At 50.2% G+C, this 22,472-nt stretch overlaps 1 protein-coding gene across 1 annotated transcript in view; it reads left to right on the top strand.

Annotated features, from left to right (window-relative positions):
- The window catches only part of ALPK3 (alpha kinase 3), a 50,161-nt gene extending 34,538 nt beyond the window's left edge, over positions 1 to 15,623 (top strand). Inside the window, exons 6-14 of the mRNA XM_089906752.1 lie at positions 282 to 2,373; positions 3,025 to 3,172; positions 3,548 to 3,675; positions 3,827 to 3,862; positions 6,114 to 6,394; positions 6,953 to 7,041; positions 7,845 to 8,068; positions 10,413 to 10,461; positions 11,068 to 15,623. Coding sequence (XP_089762878.1) covers positions 282 to 2,373; positions 3,025 to 3,172; positions 3,548 to 3,675; positions 3,827 to 3,862; positions 6,114 to 6,394; positions 6,953 to 7,041; positions 7,845 to 8,068; positions 10,413 to 10,461; positions 11,068 to 11,404 — 3,384 coding nt within the window. The 3' untranslated portion in view covers positions 11,405 to 15,623. The remainder of the gene's footprint in view (positions 1 to 281; positions 2,374 to 3,024; positions 3,173 to 3,547; positions 3,676 to 3,826; positions 3,863 to 6,113; positions 6,395 to 6,952; positions 7,042 to 7,844; positions 8,069 to 10,412; positions 10,462 to 11,067) is intronic.
- The last annotated feature ends 6,849 nt before the right edge of the window (positions 15,624 to 22,472 follow it).

Raw genomic sequence — 22,472 nt, 5'->3', positions numbered from 1 at the left:
CGTGATCAGGGGCTGTCAGGAGAGGCAAAATTTCTTCGGGGAGAGTTGGGGAGGGCCAGAGCTAGACCTGGATTCTGAATATTCCCTGGTGTAGACTCTGGGATCAGGGATTGGGTGGGTGGGCTTGGGACTCTGTCACCCCCAGCAGGCCTGAGAAACCGGGTGGCAGGATTCTCATCATGGCAGTTCTGGATGAGGTCAGAGGAGGCTGGGATGTTGGATTGGAAAGAGATCCTAAGGCATGTGCAGTTAAGTTCTTGCTTCTGTCCATGTGTTCTCAGGTCCAGGAGTCCCAGGCAACCATGGCTCCTACCACATTGGCCAGCAGCAGCTCTGATACGGTCTCTGCTGGTTGCAGCACCTCCAGAAGTCAGGACATCATTGAGCCCATGGACACAGAAACCCAGGAGGACAGGAGAGCATCTGCTGATCAGAACACTGGAGGCAAGAAGAATACAGAGATGGATAGGAAGATGCAGGTGGATGGGAGGACGCAGGGAGATGGAACACAAACCACCCAGAGGACACAGGCAGATAGGAAGACACAGGTGGATGTTGTGACACAAGAAAGTGAGAGGTCAGAGTCAGGCAGGAATTCCCAGGAGGACGTGATGGCACAAGGAAAGGTGGGGACCCAGGCAGATGAGAGGACACAGGCAGACAGAAGGGTGCAGGAAGACAAGGGGACATGGTCAGAGGGGAGCATTCCCACAGCTGTGAAATGTTGGTCAGAGAAGGCGTCCATGACCGGTATCAGCCCACAGTCCAGGGCCCCCAAACGCCCACCTTCAGAGGATCCTAGGTCCCCTCAGATTATTGAATGCTTTGAACAGACCCCAGAAGAGTTCTCCGTCCCAGACAAACCTGAGTTTATGCTCAGACCTGACGAGGCAGCAGGAACGGCCTCCGGGAGCCGTGAGGAAACTGTGCCAGGTGCCCTGGCGGGGGGCCTCACACGCGGGGCACAGCTGCCTCCTGAGGGCAGTTTGGAGCAGGTGGGAGGAGAGAGATATCGAGGGCCGGAGCAGTCGGGTCCAGTTAAGGACAAGGCCGAGGAGGGCCTGTCCCAGGGCCCCAAGCAGGAACAGCAGGGAGAATTGCTGCCTGTGGATCTGGGTGGCTGTCCTTCAGCGGGCCTGAGCCCCCAGGTGCCCACTCTGCCCTCTCTTCCTGGGGCTGGCCTGACGGACAACTCACAGCAGCGGCTGCCCAGCACCCCGGCTTCTCAGCACATGAGCACAGCTGCCTTCCTACCCTCTGGGGACAAGGCCTCGCTGAGTTCTGCCCCCCCACTGCACCTGGGGCTGGGCACCCCCAGCCAGAGTCACCCGCCAGGAACCAGGGCAGCAGACGCTGAGGGGGCCTGCGCCAAGGTGTCCGGTATGGAAGGGAGGACTTCAGGCCCCCAGACTTGTGACCCTGGCCTCATAGACTCCCTGAAGAGCTACTTGCTCCTGCTGCTGAAGCTATCCAGCTCAGAGACGAGTGGCAGGGGCCCAGGGGCCCAGGAGGAAGCTGCTGCTGGGGATCAGGCACCCTCACCCTCTCTGGCCCCCACCGTGGAAGTGGCCGGTCTGAGTCCCCGGACGTCACGGCGCATCCTGGAGCGTGTGGAGAACAACCGTCTGGTGCAGAGCGCGCAGACTCTGCTGCTGAGCCCCTGTACCTCCCGCCGCCTCACTGGCCTCCTGGACCGCGAGGTGCAGGTTGGCTGTCAGGCCCTGGCTGCTGCCCGGTGCCCTGGCCCCAGCCCCCTCTCTGTCCCTGCCATCGTGGTAGGTGAGGAGGAAGGCCCCGGGGTGGCCTCAGGAGGATCCAGTGAAGGTGAGGGAGAGGTTTCCCTTGAGGGGCCTGGCCTCCTGCCGACCTCCCAGGAGAGCGGCATGGGTGGGCCGCTGGGGGGCGTGGGTGGACAGGCAGCCCCTGGGCAGGGACTGCTGTCAGCAGAGAGCAGAGCCCAGGAACCCTTCCGAGAGGAGGAGATCCCAGGGGAAGCTCTGACAGATCTCCCCGCAGCTACGCCCGAGGAACTGGCTCTGGGGGCCCGGAGGAAGAGGTTTCTCCCTAAGGTCAGAGCAGCAGGAGATGGGGAGCCAACCAAGCCCGAAGAAAGGGAGAGCCCCTCGGGTTCCCCCCGGGGGCCCCGGAAGGGCCTTGCACCGGGGCCCCTGGGGAGTCCAGGGCGGGAGAAACGTTCCCCTACTCAGGGCAGAAAGGCAGACCTGCTGGAGGTGCCGCGGGCAGAGGAGGAGCCGGCAGCAGGGGCCCTGGGCTCCAGCCCCAGAGCCAGCAACCTGGAAGCAGAGCTGGCCCTGGAGGAAGGCAAGCAGGGCACTCCAGCCAAGCCAAGGAGAGCCAAAGACCTGCTAAAAGGTGAGCAACAGGTACGGCTTCCCAGGAGCGGGCTGCCCGGAGCAGGGCCCTGCTGGGGTAACCCTGCCTGCTAGAGGTTTAGCGTACCTCTGTAAAGGGTATTCTTACGTAATAATCCCGCAGGCTTTGGAATCGGAAAGGCTGCTTGGAGTTGGAAATAGTACCAACTTTGTAACATTGTGAGGGTTACATGGGATAGAATAAATCAAGTATTCAGCACAGGGCCTGGCTTCAATAGTATCCTAGCTCTACCATCATCATCACCACCGTAACCGCCTTTTTGCAGACCTGTCCCGCGAGTACAGAGTGGTATGGACAGGATTCGAACGCAGGGTCTTAGGTTTAGGAGCCTAGGCTGCAAACTGAAGTTCCTCTCTTGACTGCTGTCTGCGGCCTCAGCTGTGAGGCTCTCCCTGGCCTGGAGCGGAGGTGCCATACTATGTTCTTTCTAGCTAAGATGTGTGCTTTGAAGTCAGGGCAAAAGCCTCAGAGATACAGGTGGGACTCAAATGGGGGCTGTGTGGAGGCTTGAATCCTGTTTTCTCTCAGCCTGTGCCACCAAGGACACCCAGGGAAGCAGGGGTAGGGCCAGAGAGGGCACACGATGGAGGGGAAGTGGCTTGTTCCTCTCAACTGTGCCCCTGCTTCCAGCCCCACAGGTGATCCGGAAGATTCGGGTGGAGCAGTTTCCTGATGCCTCGGGCAGCCTGAAGCTCTGGTGCCAGTTTTTCAACATTCTTAGTGACTCAGTCTTGACATGGGCCAAGGATCAGCGCCCAGTGGGCGAGGTGGGCAGGAGGTAAGCCAGCTGGGTACCACCTCCACCTGACCTGGCTCCCTAATAAATTATAGCAACAATACTGTGGGGGAGATTGTCCCAGCACTTTGGATCTACCTCCTCATTTAATCCTCACAAGAACCCTATGAGGGAGATTCTAGTATTCCCATAGTGAAGGGGAGGACATTGAGGCTCAGAGGTATTAAGTCACTTGCCCAAAGTCACACAGCTAGTGCAGTCCTGACCTGTGTGATGCAGGCCCAGCTCTTCCCAGAGCTCTCAGAGACAGGGCTCACAGCATTCTCTGAGAGCGGGATCTGCGAAGCCTCAGGACCACAGGGTGGCCCTGGGCTGTGCCATGGTGATGGCCTCACGGAGAGGGTCTCCTCTCTGCAGTGCAGGGGATGAGGGGCCAGCGGCCCTGGCCATCGTGCAGGCGTCCCCCGTAGACTGTGGCGTGTATCGATGCACCATCCGCAACGAGCACGGCTCGGCCTCCACTGACTTCTGCCTCAGCCCCGAGGGTGAGTGTGAGCTCTGCCCCCCCCCTCCCCGGGGTCTCTGCCTGGCCCCCACTGGGGGTGGGGCGGGGAACAGTCGTCTTTGCAGAGGTGGAGCTGTCTCTGGGCAGACCTGCCTGAGGATAGCGGCTTTCTCTTCTCTTTCTCCACACAGTGCTGTCAGGATTCATCTCCAGAGAAGAAAGTCAAGGTAGGTGCCCCTCAGGGGGAGGAATGGGTGGGCCTGTGTCCCTACCCTGCTATCTACAGGGGCTTCTTTAAAGACTTGGAATCTGTTCTAAATGCCATGTTTACCTCCACATACAGCCACCCTTTGCCTCCTAGTTTAGGATATGGTTTGTGGAGGAGGATGGGGGAGGACAGCTGTTTCAGAAGATGAGGGGGGAGGAGGTGGCTAAGGGGACGTCCTACAAGGAGTTCATTCAGCCTGTGCCCTTTGCCCATGTCAGAGCCCTTGATCAAGAGCAGGACTGCCCATTTGTCCCCCTGCCGGCTCCCTCCCCGGAGTTTCTCGCAGTGGTCTGTGGACTCCTGCCTTAGATTCACACAGGGAGCTTGCTGAAAATGCAGTTGGTTGAGCCCTACTGCAGGTGCTCTTAATCACAATCTCTGGGGTAGGACCTAACACAACTGCATGTCAGTAGATGCCCTGGTGATTGTGGTGCACCCCAAAGTTTGATAAGCATTTTAAAGGCTCAAATATTAGGGGAAGAGATGTATTGCTCCTGCAAAAGACACACTGAGGATTAAGACCGTGAAGGCGGCTGGTGATGGAAAGGTTTCTAGAGCTTCATTTGCCAACTAATACCTTAATTCTTTCCTTCGTTCACTTATTTACTCATTCATTCAACTAGTGCCTTTTGTTCAGTTATCAAATCAGATTTAATCAATATCAAATATAACCTCACCTAAAAACTAAAAAAGCCTAAAAACTTAGTAATAATACTTAATTGTCATCAAATATCCAGTCACATTTTCCCAACTTTCTCATAAGTGTTGGTTTATTTTAATTAGGAACCACTCAGTGCTTTTGGCTAACATAACCTCTTAAATCTATCAAATGTATAATAGTTCCTCCTCCCTCATTTGTTTTCCCTCCTTGCCATTTATTTGTCGAAGAATTTCTTACATTTTGGATTTTATTGATTATATCACCATTTAACATGTTGCTTCACTGATGTGCTTCCTCTAAACTGGTAATTAGCTTCAGATGCTTCCTCCAATTCAGGTGCAAATTTTGCGTGTGCGTGTGCGTGTGTGTGTGTGTGTGTGTGTGTTTGTGTGTGAACATTTCACAGGTGTGCTGTGTATTTCCTTTGCATCCTATCTGGAGGCATGTGATGTCTGATTGTTTTAGTAATGTTAAGAATGATCACTGGGTTCATTCAGGTGTTTTCTGCCTGATCTATCCCTTTTAAACTTTAAAAAACTGTATCTGATATAACCCCTGTCATCATCTAGGGGTTTTAGCAGTCACTGATTATCACCTAAGTCCCTTATTTCATTAAGGTTTGCAACGTGGAGTATTTTAATTCTGTCATTTCTTCTTTATTCATTAGCTGAAATTTTTTGGAAAAGAAGAAATGGTTATTTGGTAATCCTGATACATATAGGTCCAACAGAAAATGAAGGAAAAAATACTTTCTTTTCCTCCTTGCTCTTACTAGATTTCAGAATAATGAGTTGGTGCCCTAACATCCTCCAAAGGTCACGAATGAGGGGTTTTTTTTCCAGAGGGAAGGGTTTTTTTTACTTATAATTATGAAAGTATGGATTTTTAACACATTTGAATGTTCAATACTTTGCAATTATTTTGCTGTTGTTGTTGGTAAGATTGTCTCATTTTTTGCCAGTAGAAGCCTCTTCAGGTTGGCTCTTGTGTCCTTTTGACAAGTTGCCAATTGTTTATGATACCTTACCTGCTTTCTGGTCCAGAGATGTTTCAGGTCAGTCTAGGACACTTCCTGCCCTAGACCTGGAATCAACCATTTCTTTAGGGAGTTCTGGTTCCTTTTAGTGGAAAATGGTATTTAGTGATCCCAATTTGAGCACTAGGAGTGCTCACTGCTACTGGATTTGTCTCACAAACTTTTTGTTTCAGTCAAACATGTCGGTTGACATGGAGTCATTTATTCATTTGATCAAAACACTGAATTCTAAAACAAAGTAATTCTGATATTCTGTATTGATTGCTGCTTCCTCAGAAAACCCCTGCTTTCCACAGACACTGGCTGAGCCCTTACTCTGCACACGTGAGCACTGTTGAATGACGGCGGTTTTACCAGATACAGTGTTTGCCCTCAGGAGGTCATAGTTCATAGGGCGCCTCCCACAAGTGCACACCCAAAGAGAAGTCATGGACAGAGTGGTGGGGTGCTACGGGTCCCACAGCAGTCGGGGGGGAGCTTCAAGTTTTCCACATTTCTCCTGTTCCCCTTCAGTTGGAGAAGAGATTGAGATGACCCCCATGGTGTTTGCTAAGGGTCTGGCTGACACTGGCTGCTGGGGGGACAAGCTCTTTGGGCGCCTGGTGAGCGAGGAGCTACAAGGTGGTGGACACAGGTGTGGCCTTCGGAAGGCCTCCCAGGCCAAGGTCATCTACGGGCTGGAACCCATCTTCGAGTCAGGCCTCACGTGCATCATCAAGGTGTCCAGCCTGCTTGTGTTTGGGCCCAGCAGTGAGACTTCTCTCCTGGGCAGAAACTATGACGTCACCATCCAGGTACTGTCCCATCCCCTTGCCCCATCCTTCCACTCTCTCATCCCTCCCCTTCCCAGCCTGGGTCCTACTGGGAAGCCCAGTATGGAGGAGGAAGCCACCTTAGTCTCAGCTTTACCTGGACGAGAGCCTGAGATGTAGTCCAGGCTACATCTTTGGGGCCATAGTTTTCAAACGGTATTTTTCAGCAGAAAACTTTCTTCACTGCCCTCAAAGATATCTTTCACAGAAGCCTTATTTGGGACTTAAAAGGGGAGTGACTGTGGGCGGGGTTGGTACCTTGCTCTCCTGCAGTGGGGCCCCTGGGGCATTGCCATCTATCACTAGGGCTCCAGGAAGCACACTTTGGAAACCACTTTGAAAACAAGTCCAAAGCCTCTTGTTTTACAAATGAGAAAAATGAGGTGCAGAGTAGGGAGGAGGGTAGGAATGAACCCCACCTCCCCCAGGGCTGGAATCCTCCCTGCAGCCTCTAGCAGATGGCCTTCCCACTAAGAGCCAGGCAGATAGAGAACTGGGATGCTTCCTTGCTGATCAGAGTTGCTTCTCTTCAATCCACAGGGGTGCAAGATCCAGAACATGAGTCGAGAGTACTGCAAAATCTTTGCGGCTGAAGCCCGGGCTGCACCTGGCTTCGGGGACGTGCCTGAGTAAGTGCACAGGGAGGGGGCCGTGCAGTGTGCAGACCTGTTGACTTGAGCTTCTGCAGAGAACCATGATTTCACAGACTCCTGGGGGCCTCCTGAGTCATGGTCACGTGTAAATGGGCCCCCAGCTAACCCCATGGTCAGCTCAGTGGTTCCACAAAATCTAGAAATAAAGACCTCAAGATTCACTGCCCACTTTAGAAAAGCTTCTGCTCTGGTCTTCAGTCTCCTCCCACCCACCCTAATTCCCCACTCCTTTGCCCAGTTTTTGCTGATTGCAGGGTTTGGGCACAGCAGGTTCTGGGCCTCTCTGAAGGTGATGGGGTGGGCTAAAGCTTCCAGGCAAACTGGTCAGGATTCTAATGTGGTAGGTGGGCAGGGTCAGTGTGGGTTTTTGTAGGAGTCAGCTACACATGGAAACTGTTTTCATTTTGAGACTTGGAACCTCAGCTCTTGAGTATGAGGGTCTAGCTGGCATTGAGCTCAGTCTGGTTGAATCCTCTCAGAGGTATTCCTTTCTGTTTGGCACTCACAGGCCTTAGTCCCTCACTCAAGCACAGAGGCCTCCTGGGGCTATAGCAGGGTTCAGTTCTAATCCCACTGACCTCAGAGAATGGAGGAGGCCACCATTTCCTTTCCTGAACTCAGGGTGGAACCCCCCTTCCTTGCTGTCCTTCAGGCTCAGAGCTGAGAGTTCTGTTCTTGGAAGGGCCTTCCTTTTGGATCCAAGAGTGTAGAATTGAGGTGGAGGGAGGAGCTCTCTGGGGCCGTACTTCCTGCTCACTGCAGGGTGACACTATGTTTAGGATCATCCCACTGTATCTGATCTACCGGCCTGCAAACAATATCCCATATGCTACCCTGGAGGAGGACCTGGGCAAGCCCATGGAGTCTTACTGTTCCCGGGAATGGGGCTTTGCTGCGGCTCCAGCAGCATCTAGCAGCTCTGAGGCCGTGCAGAAATGCCAGACCTTCCAGCACTGGCTGTATCTGTGGACAAATGGCAGCTTCCTTGTCACAGATTTGGCAGGTATGAGGGTGTGAGGTGTGCATGTACATGTGCAGGAGAGCATGCGGAGGGGCAGGGTCACAGTTCTCATTTACTAGTGTGCAGCGCACTTTTGCACATATTCTCCTTTGCTTTCACAGTAACCTTGTAAAGTGCGTTGGACAGGAACCACTTTGTATGCAGCGCTAATATATATCAGGGCTTCATGGAGCCTAGTCTATAACCGCAGCTGTATTTAAAGGAGTACACTCCAGGCTTCACTTAAAATTAAAAAAGAATTTACTTCAAAGACTGTTACATGGGATCTAATTCAAACCCCACAACCGCGTTTTCAAAATCTACCTTTCCTTCTTCCCTGCAGCTCTGCTGTGAACTTTCTTACTCTCTAACTTCCTAAACTCTCTCTTCCATCCCCGCACACATAGCTTTGCAGTCTCCTCCTTCCCTGCTCCCCGCTCTGTCTTTGGTAGCTTTTTATTATGTAAACAAACTTAGTCTCTCTTGCTTCTTTTTAGTTTATTTCTATTTCTCCCATTACTCAGATTCTCCCCAACAAAGGAAGGCCAGCAAGCATGAATTCTCCTTCCTTCTTTGACCACTCCTCTCCAGGCCTACTCTCTGTAACCAGACAGGGCAGGGGAGAGGAAAAGAAAAAACCCTCTCTACAGTGAGAGGACTGGAATGCTGCAAATATCACACACTATTACATTTTATCCCTGATGTAAATAAGTGAGAAAACCAAGGGCCAGAGATAGAAAACTGGCTTAAATGTGCTTTGCATTGGGGTTAAAGAATAAATATTAATACAATAAATATTGTATATACAACTCTATATATTGAAGGGAGGGGGGCTAGTAACACATTAAACCATTATCATTCACTCTATTTGTTAACTCATAAATTTTTCTTTCCTTCCTTCCTTCCTTCCTTCCAACATTACTAAATATTGGGAAGATAAAAAGGTGAATTAGGAATAGCCATTGTCCTCAAGAAGCTATGATAAGTATACCAATTTCTACAATGAGATGATAACATAATATAGTAGAAAGACTTGAGAGTCAAAGAAATTCAAGCCTAGGTCTCATCATTTTCTAGCTGGGTCTCTGTTTTACAGAGAAGAAAGCAAGCTCAGACAGGTTAGGTCATTTAATCTCTCTGAGCTTCTGTTTCCTTTCCCTCTCTAGGAATAATCATATCTTCCCTGCCTATCTCTCAGACTTGTTAAGAATATTAAATGAGACCGTATTTATGAAAGCCCTCTGCAAACCAAAATTCTGTGCAAGTGTAAGGGATCATCATTATTATAATGCAAAATGGAATGTGATAAATGCTGAAAGAGAAATAACAAAGAAATTAATATTTATTGCATAACTACTGTGTTTCAGACACTAAGTTATAGTCCTACACATACTGTGATCTTCTCAATTCCCCTGCAAGATGGGCAGCATTATCCCTACTTTTACTGTTGAGGATTAGAGATAGTAAGTGACTGGCCAAGCACACACAGCTCCAAAGTGACAGAGCTGAAATGTAAATCCAGGTGTGCCTGGTTCTCAAGCCCACATTTGTGCCACTCTATCATCCACGGGTACTCAGGCCTGTTAGTGAGAGGTAGATTCCTGGAGGAAGGCAACCGGACAGTGTACGAACAGGGAAGGAGAGTCACAGGCCTGACGCATGAATGCTAAGATGCTGGGGTGGCCTGGACGGGGTGGGAAATGTCTCCTTTGTCACCACTTGCCTGGATCTGTTCTTCAAGGCTGTCTTAACCTAGGAGCCCATCTGGGCTTCTTGGAGTGCTTGCTTGCTGCACTTTATGAGTAGGTGGAAGCCAGTCTTATCCAGTGTTAACGTTTCTGCTGGCCCAGCCCTGAAATACCTTCGCATTTCCACCTTTCTCCCTCTTGTCCAGATGGGCTAATCTGTTATGAGGAAGGAGAAAGTTTTAGCTCAAAGCCAGAGGCCAGCTCAGTTTGTGACCTAATCTCATCCAGTAGAGGCAGGATTGCACAGCTGGAAGACTTTTGGATCTAGGAGTAAGAAAGACTGAACTTTGATTCACAGTGGTCATTGCACACAGACAGTGTTCAATTATTAAATGAATGAATAAATGTGACTTTGCTGCAGTCACTTAACTTTGAGCCTATCTCCTCACCTGTGAAAATGGGAATATTATTACTACTAATAATACAGAGATACCCACACTACCCATGAGACAGGCCAGGGTGATGCCCAATGAGAGGGTACCTGAAGATGTGCCCCGCAATCTGGCAAGTTCCCATCTAAAGTGATATCCATCTTGGAGACATGGGGACCCTAGAACCAGTCCAGGATGCCATCAACTCCCCACTCTCTCTCTTTTCAGGGGTTAACTGGAAAATGACTGATGTGCAGATTGCTACCAAACTGCGAGGGTGAGTGCTCCTTGGGGACAGAATGCCCTCTGAGAGTCTGCTCAGGGTGGAAAATGTCAAAGTTCTTCTGGTTCTCCAACCCTGAGGTGCTAGACCTGTGACCAGAGAGTCCCACTTGCACCCATGGCCATGTAGTAATGTCTCAGGGGCCACTGATCCCCACCTGCTGTGCCCCTGACCCCAGATCTGGTCCGGTAGCTCTTGACGCCCATGCACAGGACCACCTACATCCTGGGCTCTCAGTGTACCTGCTCCCCTTCCTTCTCACTTGTGAAAGCTCATCAGGGTGCAGATAAGCAGGGCCCTGTGAGTAGAGTGGTGAGCTGGAGTCTGCTCTTATTTATGTTAATAAGGCAGATCGTCCTCACACTGAGTGACGTCCCACCCGATGAATTCCATGGGCCAGGGTGTAATGAGACCTCAGTTTAGAGTTGAGGTTTCGGAGGCTGCCATCTGAGGTGGCCTCAGGTGGACTCCCCAGCACCCCGAGGTAAGGTAGGATGGACCTTGGGCACCACACCCTGGTTGTGGCCACCCCACAGTCTGCCCCCCAAGGACTCTCTCTCTGGGTGGGACTCCTACTCAGCTCTTACTATTTGGCTGCAGATACCAAGGCCTCAAGGAGAGCTGTTTCCCTGCCCTGCTGGACCAGTTTGCCTCTTCCCACCAGTGCAACACCTTCTGTGAGATGCTGGGGCTAAAACCTCTCAAGGGCCCTGAGGCTGCCCACCCCCAAGCCAAGGCCAAAGGCTCCAAGAGTCCATCTGCCGGCAGGAGGGGCCCCCAGCTGAGTCCTCAGCCCCAGAGGAAAGGCCCTCCCAGTCCCCAGAAGAGTGCCCCAAGCTCCAAGGCCACCCCTCAGGCCTCAGAGGCAGTCGCCACCCAGTTACTCGGACAGCCTCCCATCCAAGATGGAGGCTCCAAGGCCCAGGGCATGCGGTAGCCCCCACAGGAGGCTGGGGGCCTCCACCCAGCAGCAGACCAACAAGGAAGCAGCTGGAACCGATGGAGACGTTCCCAGTACAGGACTAACCGGAGCAGGTGCACTGAGGCGGCACCACTCGGGGCCTCTGCCCGCAGCCTCTCCTCATCAGATGCCTGGTACCTGACACCCAGCCCGGTGGCCTCTCCTGGTGCCATCGTCCCCGCGGCTCCCAGGCCCTACCTCCCGGGGCCTGCAGCCTAGCCCTCCTTGAAGTTTACACTGGCCACTGCTGGAGGCTCCCTGAGTCCTCTGCATGAGTTCTGCAACCAACCCCTTGCCCCAGGCCCTGCCGTGAATGTTGCACTCTGGGGGCACGCAGGCCAGCACCTACCCTTTTCCCTTCACTTGGCCCTGATCCCTCCCTATCCTCAGGGCTCCAGACTTCCTCTGCGGTGTCTGGCCTGGTGACTCTCAGGGTGTCTTTTCCTTCGAGTCATTTTGCCTCATTCACCCCAGCTTATCTTGCAACTAACCTGTCCCTGAGCCCGAATGGGGCTCAGGGCCCTTCCAGAGACTGTCATATCCTTGTGTCTTTGGTGATGTGTGTTCATGCTCTTCCTTCCTCCATCACTCAGGCACTCAGTCACCTGCCTACCATGCTCCCTTGCACCCCATCCCCCATCCCTGGCTTTGAGCCCAATTGCAGCCTGCTGCCTGCCTTTCACTGAGTTCTGTTTGTTCCCCTACCCGAGGGCTTCCCTAGCCTGACCCCCACCCTACCCACCATACCTAGGTGAAGAGCAGACCCTCTGGCCTCTCAGCCCACCCCAGGACACTCCTCCCCTACTTCTCCCAGGCCCTCTGCCCGTGAGGTGAGAGCTGGCATGAGGATTGCATCAGCAGCTGTGGCCAGACGGAAGGTGTTGACTTTGTGGGACCTTGTGCTCCATACTGAAAGGAGGTGGGGCCACAGTGAATTTCACATCCCCTCTTGACCAGGGATAGAGGGCTGGGACTCTTCTCCAGAGGGCGTGCACCTGGGAGCTGTAGGAAGAATGCAGTCCACCCATGTGCAGGGTGGAGGAGTGTCTCTGTGCCTGGGAATTAGGACCCCCTGCCCCTAACCATTAGCTCTTGACCCTGGGACTCCAGCTCTGGGCCTCAACATAGGCTCCCAAGGAATTGCTGTGCTCGGCCCAGCACCCTGGGCCCTTCCTGAGAACCCTTCCTTGAGGCCTGGGATGGGGTGGGTCTGGAGCTAGCCTGCTCCCCTTGGAATGCAATAAAGGCAGCAACTGTGTATCTTGCTCGCCCTTATCTGGTGTGGTTGTAGGTATATGGGGTCAGGGTCCCGTCTCCCCAGGCGGTTCTCTGAAGGCGTCCTGCAGTCCCAGGACCCACTGGAAAAATGAATCCATGTTTTGGATCCTAGATTGGCATTCAGCCTCAGCCTTCTGTGGCCACAGCTAGACAGTCTGTGCTTCTTGTACTAATGGAATGATGGCTTGTGCCCCTTACGAGGGCGCTTAGGCCTTTGGAATTGCTCATTCATTTGGAAGAGGAATGCAAAGGAAGGATCCCAGGAAGGAAGAGCAGAGCTGGGGCTCTGGGGAAACGCCCAGTGTCTTTGGCTGCCTCCACTGGGGCAAGACCAGCCCGGGGGAAGACCAGCTCCTGCCTCTCAGCTACTCACTGACTGTTTCCTGCCTCCCAAGCTGCAGAGGCTTCTCATTCTCAGCCCCACCCCATCACCCAGGCCTTTCCTTGCCTGACCTTTAACCCCCTCCATTTGACATTTCTGACTTCTCTACCTCCTCTTGTGCTCAGGTGACTCTGCCCACTTTTTCCTCTTGCTCCCAACTCTCCCAGCCTGCATATCCAGATTGCCTCGGTGAACTGAGAGCTGGAATATTGTTGATTTGTTTATTCATTCATCCATTCATTCGGCAGACATACTGAGCAGACTTACTTTATGCCAGACCCCGAGCTGACCACTGCTGGGAGGCAAAGATGCATGAGGTGGTCTCAAAAGAGGTGCTTTCCATTAGGTTTCTTGGGTTTTGAGCAACAGAAATGGACTTGGACCTTCATGGGAAGGGTGTTGGGGGTAGTTCACAGAACCAAAAGAATAGCTGAACAGTTGGCCTTTAGAAGGGCAGGAGCCAGGGTAGCTCCAGAGCTTGCCTCCCAGGAGCTGCTGCCGTTGGCTCCAGTGGATCTCCCTCCACTCAAGGTTCAAATTCCTGTCCTGGAGCTCCGGGCATCGTGGACTGGGAGAGAGGTAGTTTTCCAAAGGATGGGGATTCTTACCAGAAGAATGGTGGAGGGTGGAAGGGTAGAAAGGGCTTGGCAGGCAACCACAGAAGATACCCTGACACACACAGACACACACAGACACACACACACACACACCTTTCTTCCCATCTGATGCACTACAACTCTCTTACATACAACCAAAAGCAAATCGCTCTCTGCTTGGGGAGACCATTCAAGGTAATAGTCAATGACTAAGTCCAGGGGTAATGACCAGGGCTACCATTCTCCAAAGTCCAGTGTCACTAATGATACTCTTCCCTCTTTTATCACAATCTCCTTTTGAAATTCTGCAACCTGTGGAAATTATATAACCCAACAAGAAGGGAAGTATGAGTAAAGGCTACGGTCCATTTCTATAACTGGTCATGAGAACTAGTATTTGTGACTAGGGATTTTTTTGCCCTTTGGAGTGACCCAAATCTTCAGTTCCAAAGTCGAGTTCCTAAGCGGTCCTGCCTGTGTGGCAGGCATTAGCCACTGGACATGGCAGTACCAGGAAGCACTTTAGGAAACCCCCACGTCCATCTGTACCCTGCCCCCTTTTAAGTAGCCGCAATCATATTTTCCCTTGATAGAGTTAATCATCCTGGCTACTCCTACGTGTCACTATATTTACTCGTATCCTAGATATACTCCTATCCTAGCTATGTGTGGCTCAGAGGTACAAGCAACCTGAGATGGCCAGGTGCCTAGGCTTCTAATTCACTTGAATCATTACTATGAGGTTTTGAAGATATGTTTTCTTGGGAACTAAAACCTCTACACCAGTCTGGTCCTAAACCTCAGATATGAGAAACGCATTGAGATGTAGTGATAACATGCCCCTCTTCACCCTGCTTCCTGGCCTGTAGGAGAAATAGCACCATGAATTGGTTGCCGGTTTGGAGCTTATGCTACATCTTGCAGGCCTTACCCAACCTTGCAAGGTATTGTTTTCAGCTGGTGCCTTAGCTGAGTTTTCAACAAACCATTTCACCATATTATCAAGCTAACTGCTTCTAGACTGTGGGGATCCTGACAAGATGAGCAAAGGCCATAGGCATCAACCCATTACTTTGCTATAAAGTGTATTCCCTGGTTGAATGCAATATGTGGGGATACCGAAATGCTGTTTACAACAGTTGATAATTCCATGGATTTTTTTTTTTTTTTTTGCGGTACGCGGGCCACTCACTGTTGTGGCCTCTCCCATTACGGAGCACGGGCTCCCGACGCGCAGGCTCAGTGGCCATGGCTCACGGGCCCAGCTGCTCCGCGGCATGTGGGATCTTCCCGGACCGGAGCACGAACCCGTTTCCCCTGCATCGGCAGGCGGACTCTCAACCACTGCGCCACCAGGGAAGCCCAATTCCATGGATTTTGATGGGAGAGGCATGATGGGTAAGGAAAGCAAATCCAAATCCAGAAGAATGGCCCCTAATGGTCAAGATAAGTTCCTGCCCTGTTAAAGCCATAGCAGAAGTGTAGACTGAGGCGAGCTCAGCCGTAGGGCAGGAGGAGGCATTATGGGAGAGTGAGTGATGCCCACACACAGCTTGCCTGTGCCTCCAGAACCCTGTCCTGGAGCATTCACCTAATGATGGTGGCCATGCCTGATTTTGGCTGGGTGGATCCGACAACCCCTGTTCATAAGGGCCAGCATGGCCACCTGGTAGGCTGTAGCCAAGCAGTTAGACTCCCCAGGGCCCAGTGGCAAGTCAGAGGGCTGTGTGTCAAAAGGATAATAGTTACTTGTTGGCCAGCGTATCACTTGATTCCAAACTCTGGGTTCTCCTGCCATATTTTTTATTTTTTTTAATTTTTTAACATCTTTATTACAGTATAATTACTTTACATTGTTGTGTTAGTTTCTGCTGTATAACAAAGTGAATCAGTTATACATATACATATGTCCCCATATCTCTTCCCTCTTGCGTCTCCCTCCCTCCCACCCTCCCTATCTCACCCCATCCTTCCATATTTTTTAAATCAAGACTTGTCACAATCTCCATGTGGCTCCCCAATATGCCACAGACAGACCCCTCAAGCACCACTGGCTCTGCCAGGTCATGTGGCCTCGTGGCAGAATCATATGTGCTAAGGGCTTTTCCTGCTGGAGAGCCTTCACTTGCTCTGCGCCCTGCCCAAAGCTGGCAGTCTTCTGGGTCAGTCAGTAAACGGGTTGGAGCAAGATGCCCCAAACTGACAATTTTACCTGGAATTGGGTTTTAGTGGTAAGGAATTCAAAATGTAGGAATTTGTCCTACATTAATGGAGGAACTATTCTGACCTCAACAGACCCCCTTGATCCCCAGGAACTTTATTAAAGGAACAGACATTTGCATTTTCACATGCTTTATCTCCCACCTCTGACTCACATATATATGTCTTACCAAAGCATCTAGGGAAACTGTTGATCTCCAGACCCTATCAGCATGATGCCATCAGCGTGCTGGAACATTGCATTGCTGAGGTCAAGGTCCCTGTGAGGCAGTCTGTGGCACAGAGCTGAACAGCTAAGATAATATATATCATTCAGCACGACAGCAGTGGAGTACTGCTGCCCTGCCAGCTGAAGACGAATTGCTTCTGATGTTCTTTGCTCATCAAAATCAAGGAAAAAAATGAATTCACTAGATCAAAGGGTTCATACCAAATGCCAAGAGCTGGATGAATTTGCTTTAGCAAGAAGACCATTTCTGGAACAGCACCTGCAATTGGAGTTAACACGTTTTAAAGTTTACAACAATCCAAAGACCTCCTGGCCAGGCTGAGCTGTGGTAGGAATCACTATGACTTCACTCTTAAATCTGATAGTAACACTAATTTCTACAATTCCCTCACAAATACAGAATCACTTTTGATTTACCATTTCGATCGGGAGCGGGAATTCTGATGGCTTGTGCTTCTCCTATCCTGTTATAGTCATTCTATATCAGAGCCATTGTGGGGGTTATGTGTGTTTCAGAATATATCCATTTCAACTGTACACTCAAAATAACCTTTCATTGGCTTTGAGATTCCACTGGGTCTACTATGGCGCAAAATTTAGTCTATTAAACATCTCTATGGATTGGGAGACCACATGCTCTTCTACTGTACCCAGAAATTGGACTTGGCTTGGAGCCAGTGTCCTACAAAACCCCTCTCCCCAAATCTGAGTACTTTCCTTTCCTTTCCTTTCCGTTCCCAGATAAGTGAACACAGATCCCTTTGGGGAAGGCTGCAAGGAAGGTTAACAATATGCAGCTAAGTGTTAAAATAAGGTTTTTCTTCAAAGATATTTGACTTCCTCTCCCTTGAAAGTCTGGAAATTAAGTGGGAGATTTTGACTCTACCTTGGCAGCTGAGACAGACCTTTTTGCCCAACCAGAAACCTTTGGTTACAGTAGTAACTAGCTGATATCTTAGGCACTGTCTGGTCTTTTTCATTCCTGGGGCCCAATGATTAATTAACCACAGCTAGAGGTTTGGTTTCCATACCCATGTCCATTATGATGCCTCCTCTACTGCGTTCCTTCTGCCTATCTCTGCTGCTGAGATCAGGAAGTTCATTTCATAGGAGCTCTTCCAACCAGAATTCCAGGCCTAGAGAGGAAAGCCAGCAGAGCCTCGCCCATTTCTCATGGCAGGGAGTGAGGCCATCTTCTGGGTCATGTCAGAGGCCAGAGGGCAGATGGGCTGGATGCATGTCAGGGACCCAATAAAGCATTCTTGTTCCCTGAAATCTGTGAGTTCCTGCCTTTCTTGGAATTTTGGTCTTTTGTTATAATTTAGCATGGGTCAGTATTTAGTCCAGATTTGTATTATCCACCCTCATCTATAGCCCCCCTCCCCCTGCACAAATGGTAAGAACTGTATCTGGCTGTATGAGCTTCTATAGAATCTCTGGTGAGTGAGAACATATCAATAAACAAAACCTGAATCAAAATTCTGTTCCACTATCTTGGTCAAACAGCCTTAAAAAGTTTCCATAAATTTCCCCTATATTTTTTGGCAATGTATGTTAGCTAGCTCATACAGTTTCTTCTGGGAGTAACTCTTCTTTTTCATGATTTGATTCTGCCTCTTATCCCCTGGGTTATGTTGACTGTGGATTCTGGCTACTGGCAGACCAACAGTGTTGTGTGGGACGGGGTCTGGGTCTCAGTTTTGTACCTTGATGTTGTCAGTACCCCTGAGCTGATCACACTCAGGGAGCCTGTTTCATTCATTAAACGTACAAGGAAATGGAATTTTCACACTAAAAACCCACCTTGCTAATTTTTTATGAGACATGTAACCATCCAGAAGACTGGACACTTTACCTGACAAGGGAATTCTTCCCTTCTTCTGAAAGGAGAACTTCAAGGGAAGCCAAATTATCAGAAGGTTGTTTGAGCTGAGAACAGACAGACCTCAGTTCAAATCCACCTCTACTAGCCATGTGAGCTTGGGCTTGTTGCTTAAGTCCTTGGAACTGAGATGCACGTGAGTGATTGGAGCTAGCTCTAGGTAGGAGTGTTAAGAAAATTCAGCTGAGTAAAGATCTAATTGGCCTTATTCACGAATTGGGCAGCATCGCATCTGGCAAGTATCAATAGAAAGGAGCTCTGAGGAGGTGTACAAAGTGGAAGGTTTTTAAAGGCAGAAGGAGGGTGGGACCATAAAGTCATAAAGGAAAGAAAGGATTATTTCAGGCAAGGTCACCTTCCCTTGGGGGAAAAGGGGAAGTCTATCATGCAGGTGAGATGAGCTCATCAGGTAATTCCAGATTGATTGGTTAAAGGTTGCAGTCCTGGGAGTGGCTGAAACTGTAGTAGAGTCTTGGTTTGCTCTCCTGGGAACAAGTGACTCCATTTTGTGCCTGTTGTTCCTTTTTCTAATAGAGGCACCCCCTACTGACACCCAGAGGTCCTGGAATCCATGAGGCACTGTCCTCAGACCTCAGAACTGATGTGGTTCAGAGATGGCTCTTTCCTATTATTTCCAAAGGGCAGCGAGAGATAGCGGCTACCGTCTACTCAGCCTCAGGGGATGCATCACGCATGAAGATGAAGGACCCTCATGCATGACGTACGGAGTAAATAACTCGAACGAGAATCCCCATCTCAGGCCAAGGAATCTGCTTAAGATGCATCAGGTGTCCTACTGTGTAGACTGTGTCACTGGCAGAGAAATTTCATTAGGGCTCTTGTTTTCTCACAGGGCAAAATGTATATTCTTGGAGCAGTTGGAGTCAAATTATTCAGATTATGTGGCTGAGTGCCCATTAAATCAACCCCTGTGGAATTTGTGCTGGGTCTTACTCAGGAAGTTGCTCAGAGACACAGTATCCCTGGTTTCGTGGAGTCTTGACTAGAGAATACAATTCACAGCCATTAGGTCTAAGTGTGGGCCCAGAATCTATCCTGCCTGCCAAGCTGGGAGACCCTGGTGTTTCTCCCTTCCTTCAAGGTGGGGTGGCTAACAACATCTCCACCCCACCCCTGAAAAACGTCTTTCCAGCTCTCGTCCCGTGGGAAACAATCAGTACTGCCTCCTGACCCACAGGCTGGTCAGTGATTAGCCCCTGGGCTGGGTCAGGCTCTCCACGAACCCCAACAGGCATAGAAGTGAAGGGACTGGGACACAGTCTTTGGAAGAGGGAACCTTGCTCCTAAGGCATAGTGGCATGGAAAGCAGTGTCGCACAGCGAGGCATGATATAGGCTTGGCAGGCCCATGCAAGAAGGAGAGTTGGTGCCAGTCAGAGAGGAGACCGTGCCTTGCGTCCTGTGGCACGATGTTACTGGTGGAAGCCCACCTGGGTGGAGGGAAGCAAGCTGCACCTGGAGAGTCTCAGTGTCTAGATGTGACCCTCAGAGGCATTCATTTTTGTTCTTCCTGACCGTTGTATTTAACTTGTGATGCCCATTTGTCAGCACCTCCCCTATGACACTACTGGTCTGTGGTAGATTCATTTGAGCGGCTCCTCCCAGGAGGCCTACAGCCCTCCTCACGGAAACTTTTATAAAAATAGCTGGCTTTGCTCTAAGTGGGTGCCACATCAGACCACTGCCCTGACAGAGGGAAAAAATGGAACAATCAAGGAACTATCTTTGCCTATATAATTAACCAGCTTGTCAACTGTGACTCCGTGTCAGGCTCTGGGCCAACAAGGCAATGGAGATCCAAATTAACAGCTCGCACAGCCCCTGCCAATGGCTGGCAGGAAATACTGTGCCTCCCAGAGGAGGATATAGCCTTTGGTATAAAACCCACAAAAGCCACGGATATCATCCTTGAATCACGTCATTCACAGGATGACGTGAATTAAGACCTACCTTTGTGGAACATCTTAACCTGCTTCAAACTGAAAAAGGAAGCATCTCAACCTCTCATTATATAAAAAGCTAATATGAGATGGAAAGGCAGGAGGGATAGAAGGTAAAACGAAAACAGAGACAAGGGAAATACACTTCACAGTGTAGCAGCCAGTTAAATATTTGGAAAGAGTGATCTCTTAGCTGTTTGGGGAAAATCCCCCTGCCTGGTGGCCATGGGCCCTCATGGGCATGGGACCAGGCGTCTTACTTTACCAGCCCTTCACTGTTGCTGAGAGAGATGAACCCCCAGACCCATTCTTTCGTCTTGTACTGGACAATGGCCGTTTGTGCCCATCTGTTCCCAATGAATAGAAAGGGTCAAGGGGTGGACTCTAGCAGGAGACGCTGGGATAGTCACGGCAAGTAAGCTGGGGCGGGGGAGTTTGGCCTTTTGGGTGTTTGGAGTATTTCCTTCCTCTGTGAACACCTGGACTTGCTGTATAGGTGCTAGAAGAGCACTGTGCTCTCAGTCTCGTGAGGGTCCCTTCTTACGGAAAGTGTGTAAGAGTTACAAGCAGAGGGCATACACATCTAAGATATTTCCTCAGTTTTTTTTTTTTTTTTAATTTTATTCATTTTTGGCTGTGTTGGGTCTTTGTTGCTGCGCGCGGGCTTTCTCTAGTTGCGGCGAGCCGGGGCTACTCTTCGTTTCGGTGCACGGGCTTCTCATTGCAGTGGCTTCTCTTGTTGCGGAGCATGGGCTCTAGGCATGCAGGCTCAGTAGTTGTGGCTCGCGGGCTCTAGAGCGCAGGCTCAGTAGCTGTGGCGCACGGGCTTAGCTGCTCCGCGGCATGTGGGATCTTCCCAGACCAGGACTCAAACCCGTGTTCCCTGCATTGGCAGGCGGATTCTTTAACCACTGCGCCACCAGAGAAGTCCCCTTTCTTCAGTTTTTGTATTTTGCTCCGTGTCATCAGAATTTGTACACTCTTTCTAGTTTAGCATATTTCTTCTAGGACTATAGGAATCCCATCTTTCAATGCCCCAAATGAGAAAGGAACCATTGTATTGAATGTCCTTTCTGCTAACCACCCAGGTGTAAGAGAGAGAGAAGCAGGTTTAGGAAAGAGGAATGACAAGCTCATGCTCACGGAACTTGACCAGGGAGGAGCCTCTCTTTTTAGTCACTGCTTGGACACATGAATAGGTGTGATGAAAAAGGCCTTATCTGTGAAGAGCCAAGAGGTGAGAGCAGGCAAAACTGTGAGAAGAAAATAAGGGGACTGTTGAACGTCCCTTCTAACGAGGTCTGCCTCTTACAGTTCTGAATGTTTCACTCACCCCTTTTAAAAATATCCTCTTCATTGTATCAGAGTATGGCAAGGAGAAGGGACTCTCTACCACTCAGACCAAGAATTCCCCTGAAACAGGAGTGGCCCCAGAGAACTGAAGCCAGAAACAGGTAAGGGGTTGCCTCTGAGGAGTGGGACAGGGATGGGAGAGGTGGAGCAGCCTCCTCATTATAAATCCTTCTAAGTGCTTCTGTTTTGTTTTGATTGGAAGGGAGGAACGATACACACACACACACACACACACACACACGCACACACACACATTGCTATACATATATATATATAGCAACGCGCGGGCCTTTTTGTTTGTTTGCAGTTTCACATTTATTTTTGGCAGGAAGGAAATCATTGCAAACCTCTTGACTGACAATGTTCGCCCCCTGGAAACGTGCACATTCCACATGTAGTATTTCCCCAGTGATGCTGGGTTGTTTATCACATTCAAATGTCCAACAGAAAACCACGACTACCCAGACACTAGCATCTCCACCACTTGGTGGGTGGTGGTGTTAGTCTACAGAGAAGCTCCCTGGAGACTGGAACAGGAACAGACACTATCAAATCTACAGTAAAATAGGAACAGAGGCAGCCACTTGATTTTGCACAGGTAAAGGCAAGCACTTCAAGCCATCCACTCTTCTCGAACCCCGGCATGCCAGCTGTCCATCACAGCACCTTTAAAAGCAGAGGCACAAATGTCACAAGTGTTTGACCATAGGGGTGCGTGGTTCTGGATTTCTTGAGAAAGCCATCTTTAATATACAGCGTTGTAAAATGTTGCCAAGTTATAGATTTACAGATTTCCTTTTTATACAACAAGTTCAAATGCTGCAACTGTGACAAGTCTGTGTCATTAGATATATATATATATTCCTTGCCTCGCCCTGCTCTGGACCTAGCACCCCAGCCCTGGCTCAGTTCCAGGCCCCACTGTACCACCCCAGTGAGATCATCTCCTCAGGAAACAGGCCACAGGGAGTCAAGTGACATGCCAAGGTCACACAGCTAGATGGGGCACAGCCAGGACCCATGAAGTCCTCCAGCTCTTGTTCTTTCCCTGGGGGCTCATCCCAACCCACCCAGCCTCCCAACCACCCAGCCTGTGGCTCTCAGCCAAATTCCACTTGAAAAGAGCACTTGGTTTCTGGGGGCC

This window comes from Delphinapterus leucas, chromosome 2 (genome assembly GCF_059928025.1).
Source record: "Delphinapterus leucas isolate spDelLeu-1000000601 "Yukka" chromosome 2, BTC_Dleu_Yukka2, whole genome shotgun sequence".
NCBI classification, from domain to species: domain Eukaryota; kingdom Metazoa; phylum Chordata; class Mammalia; order Artiodactyla; family Monodontidae; genus Delphinapterus; species Delphinapterus leucas.
This window is presented reverse-complemented; position numbering and strand designations above follow the sequence as displayed.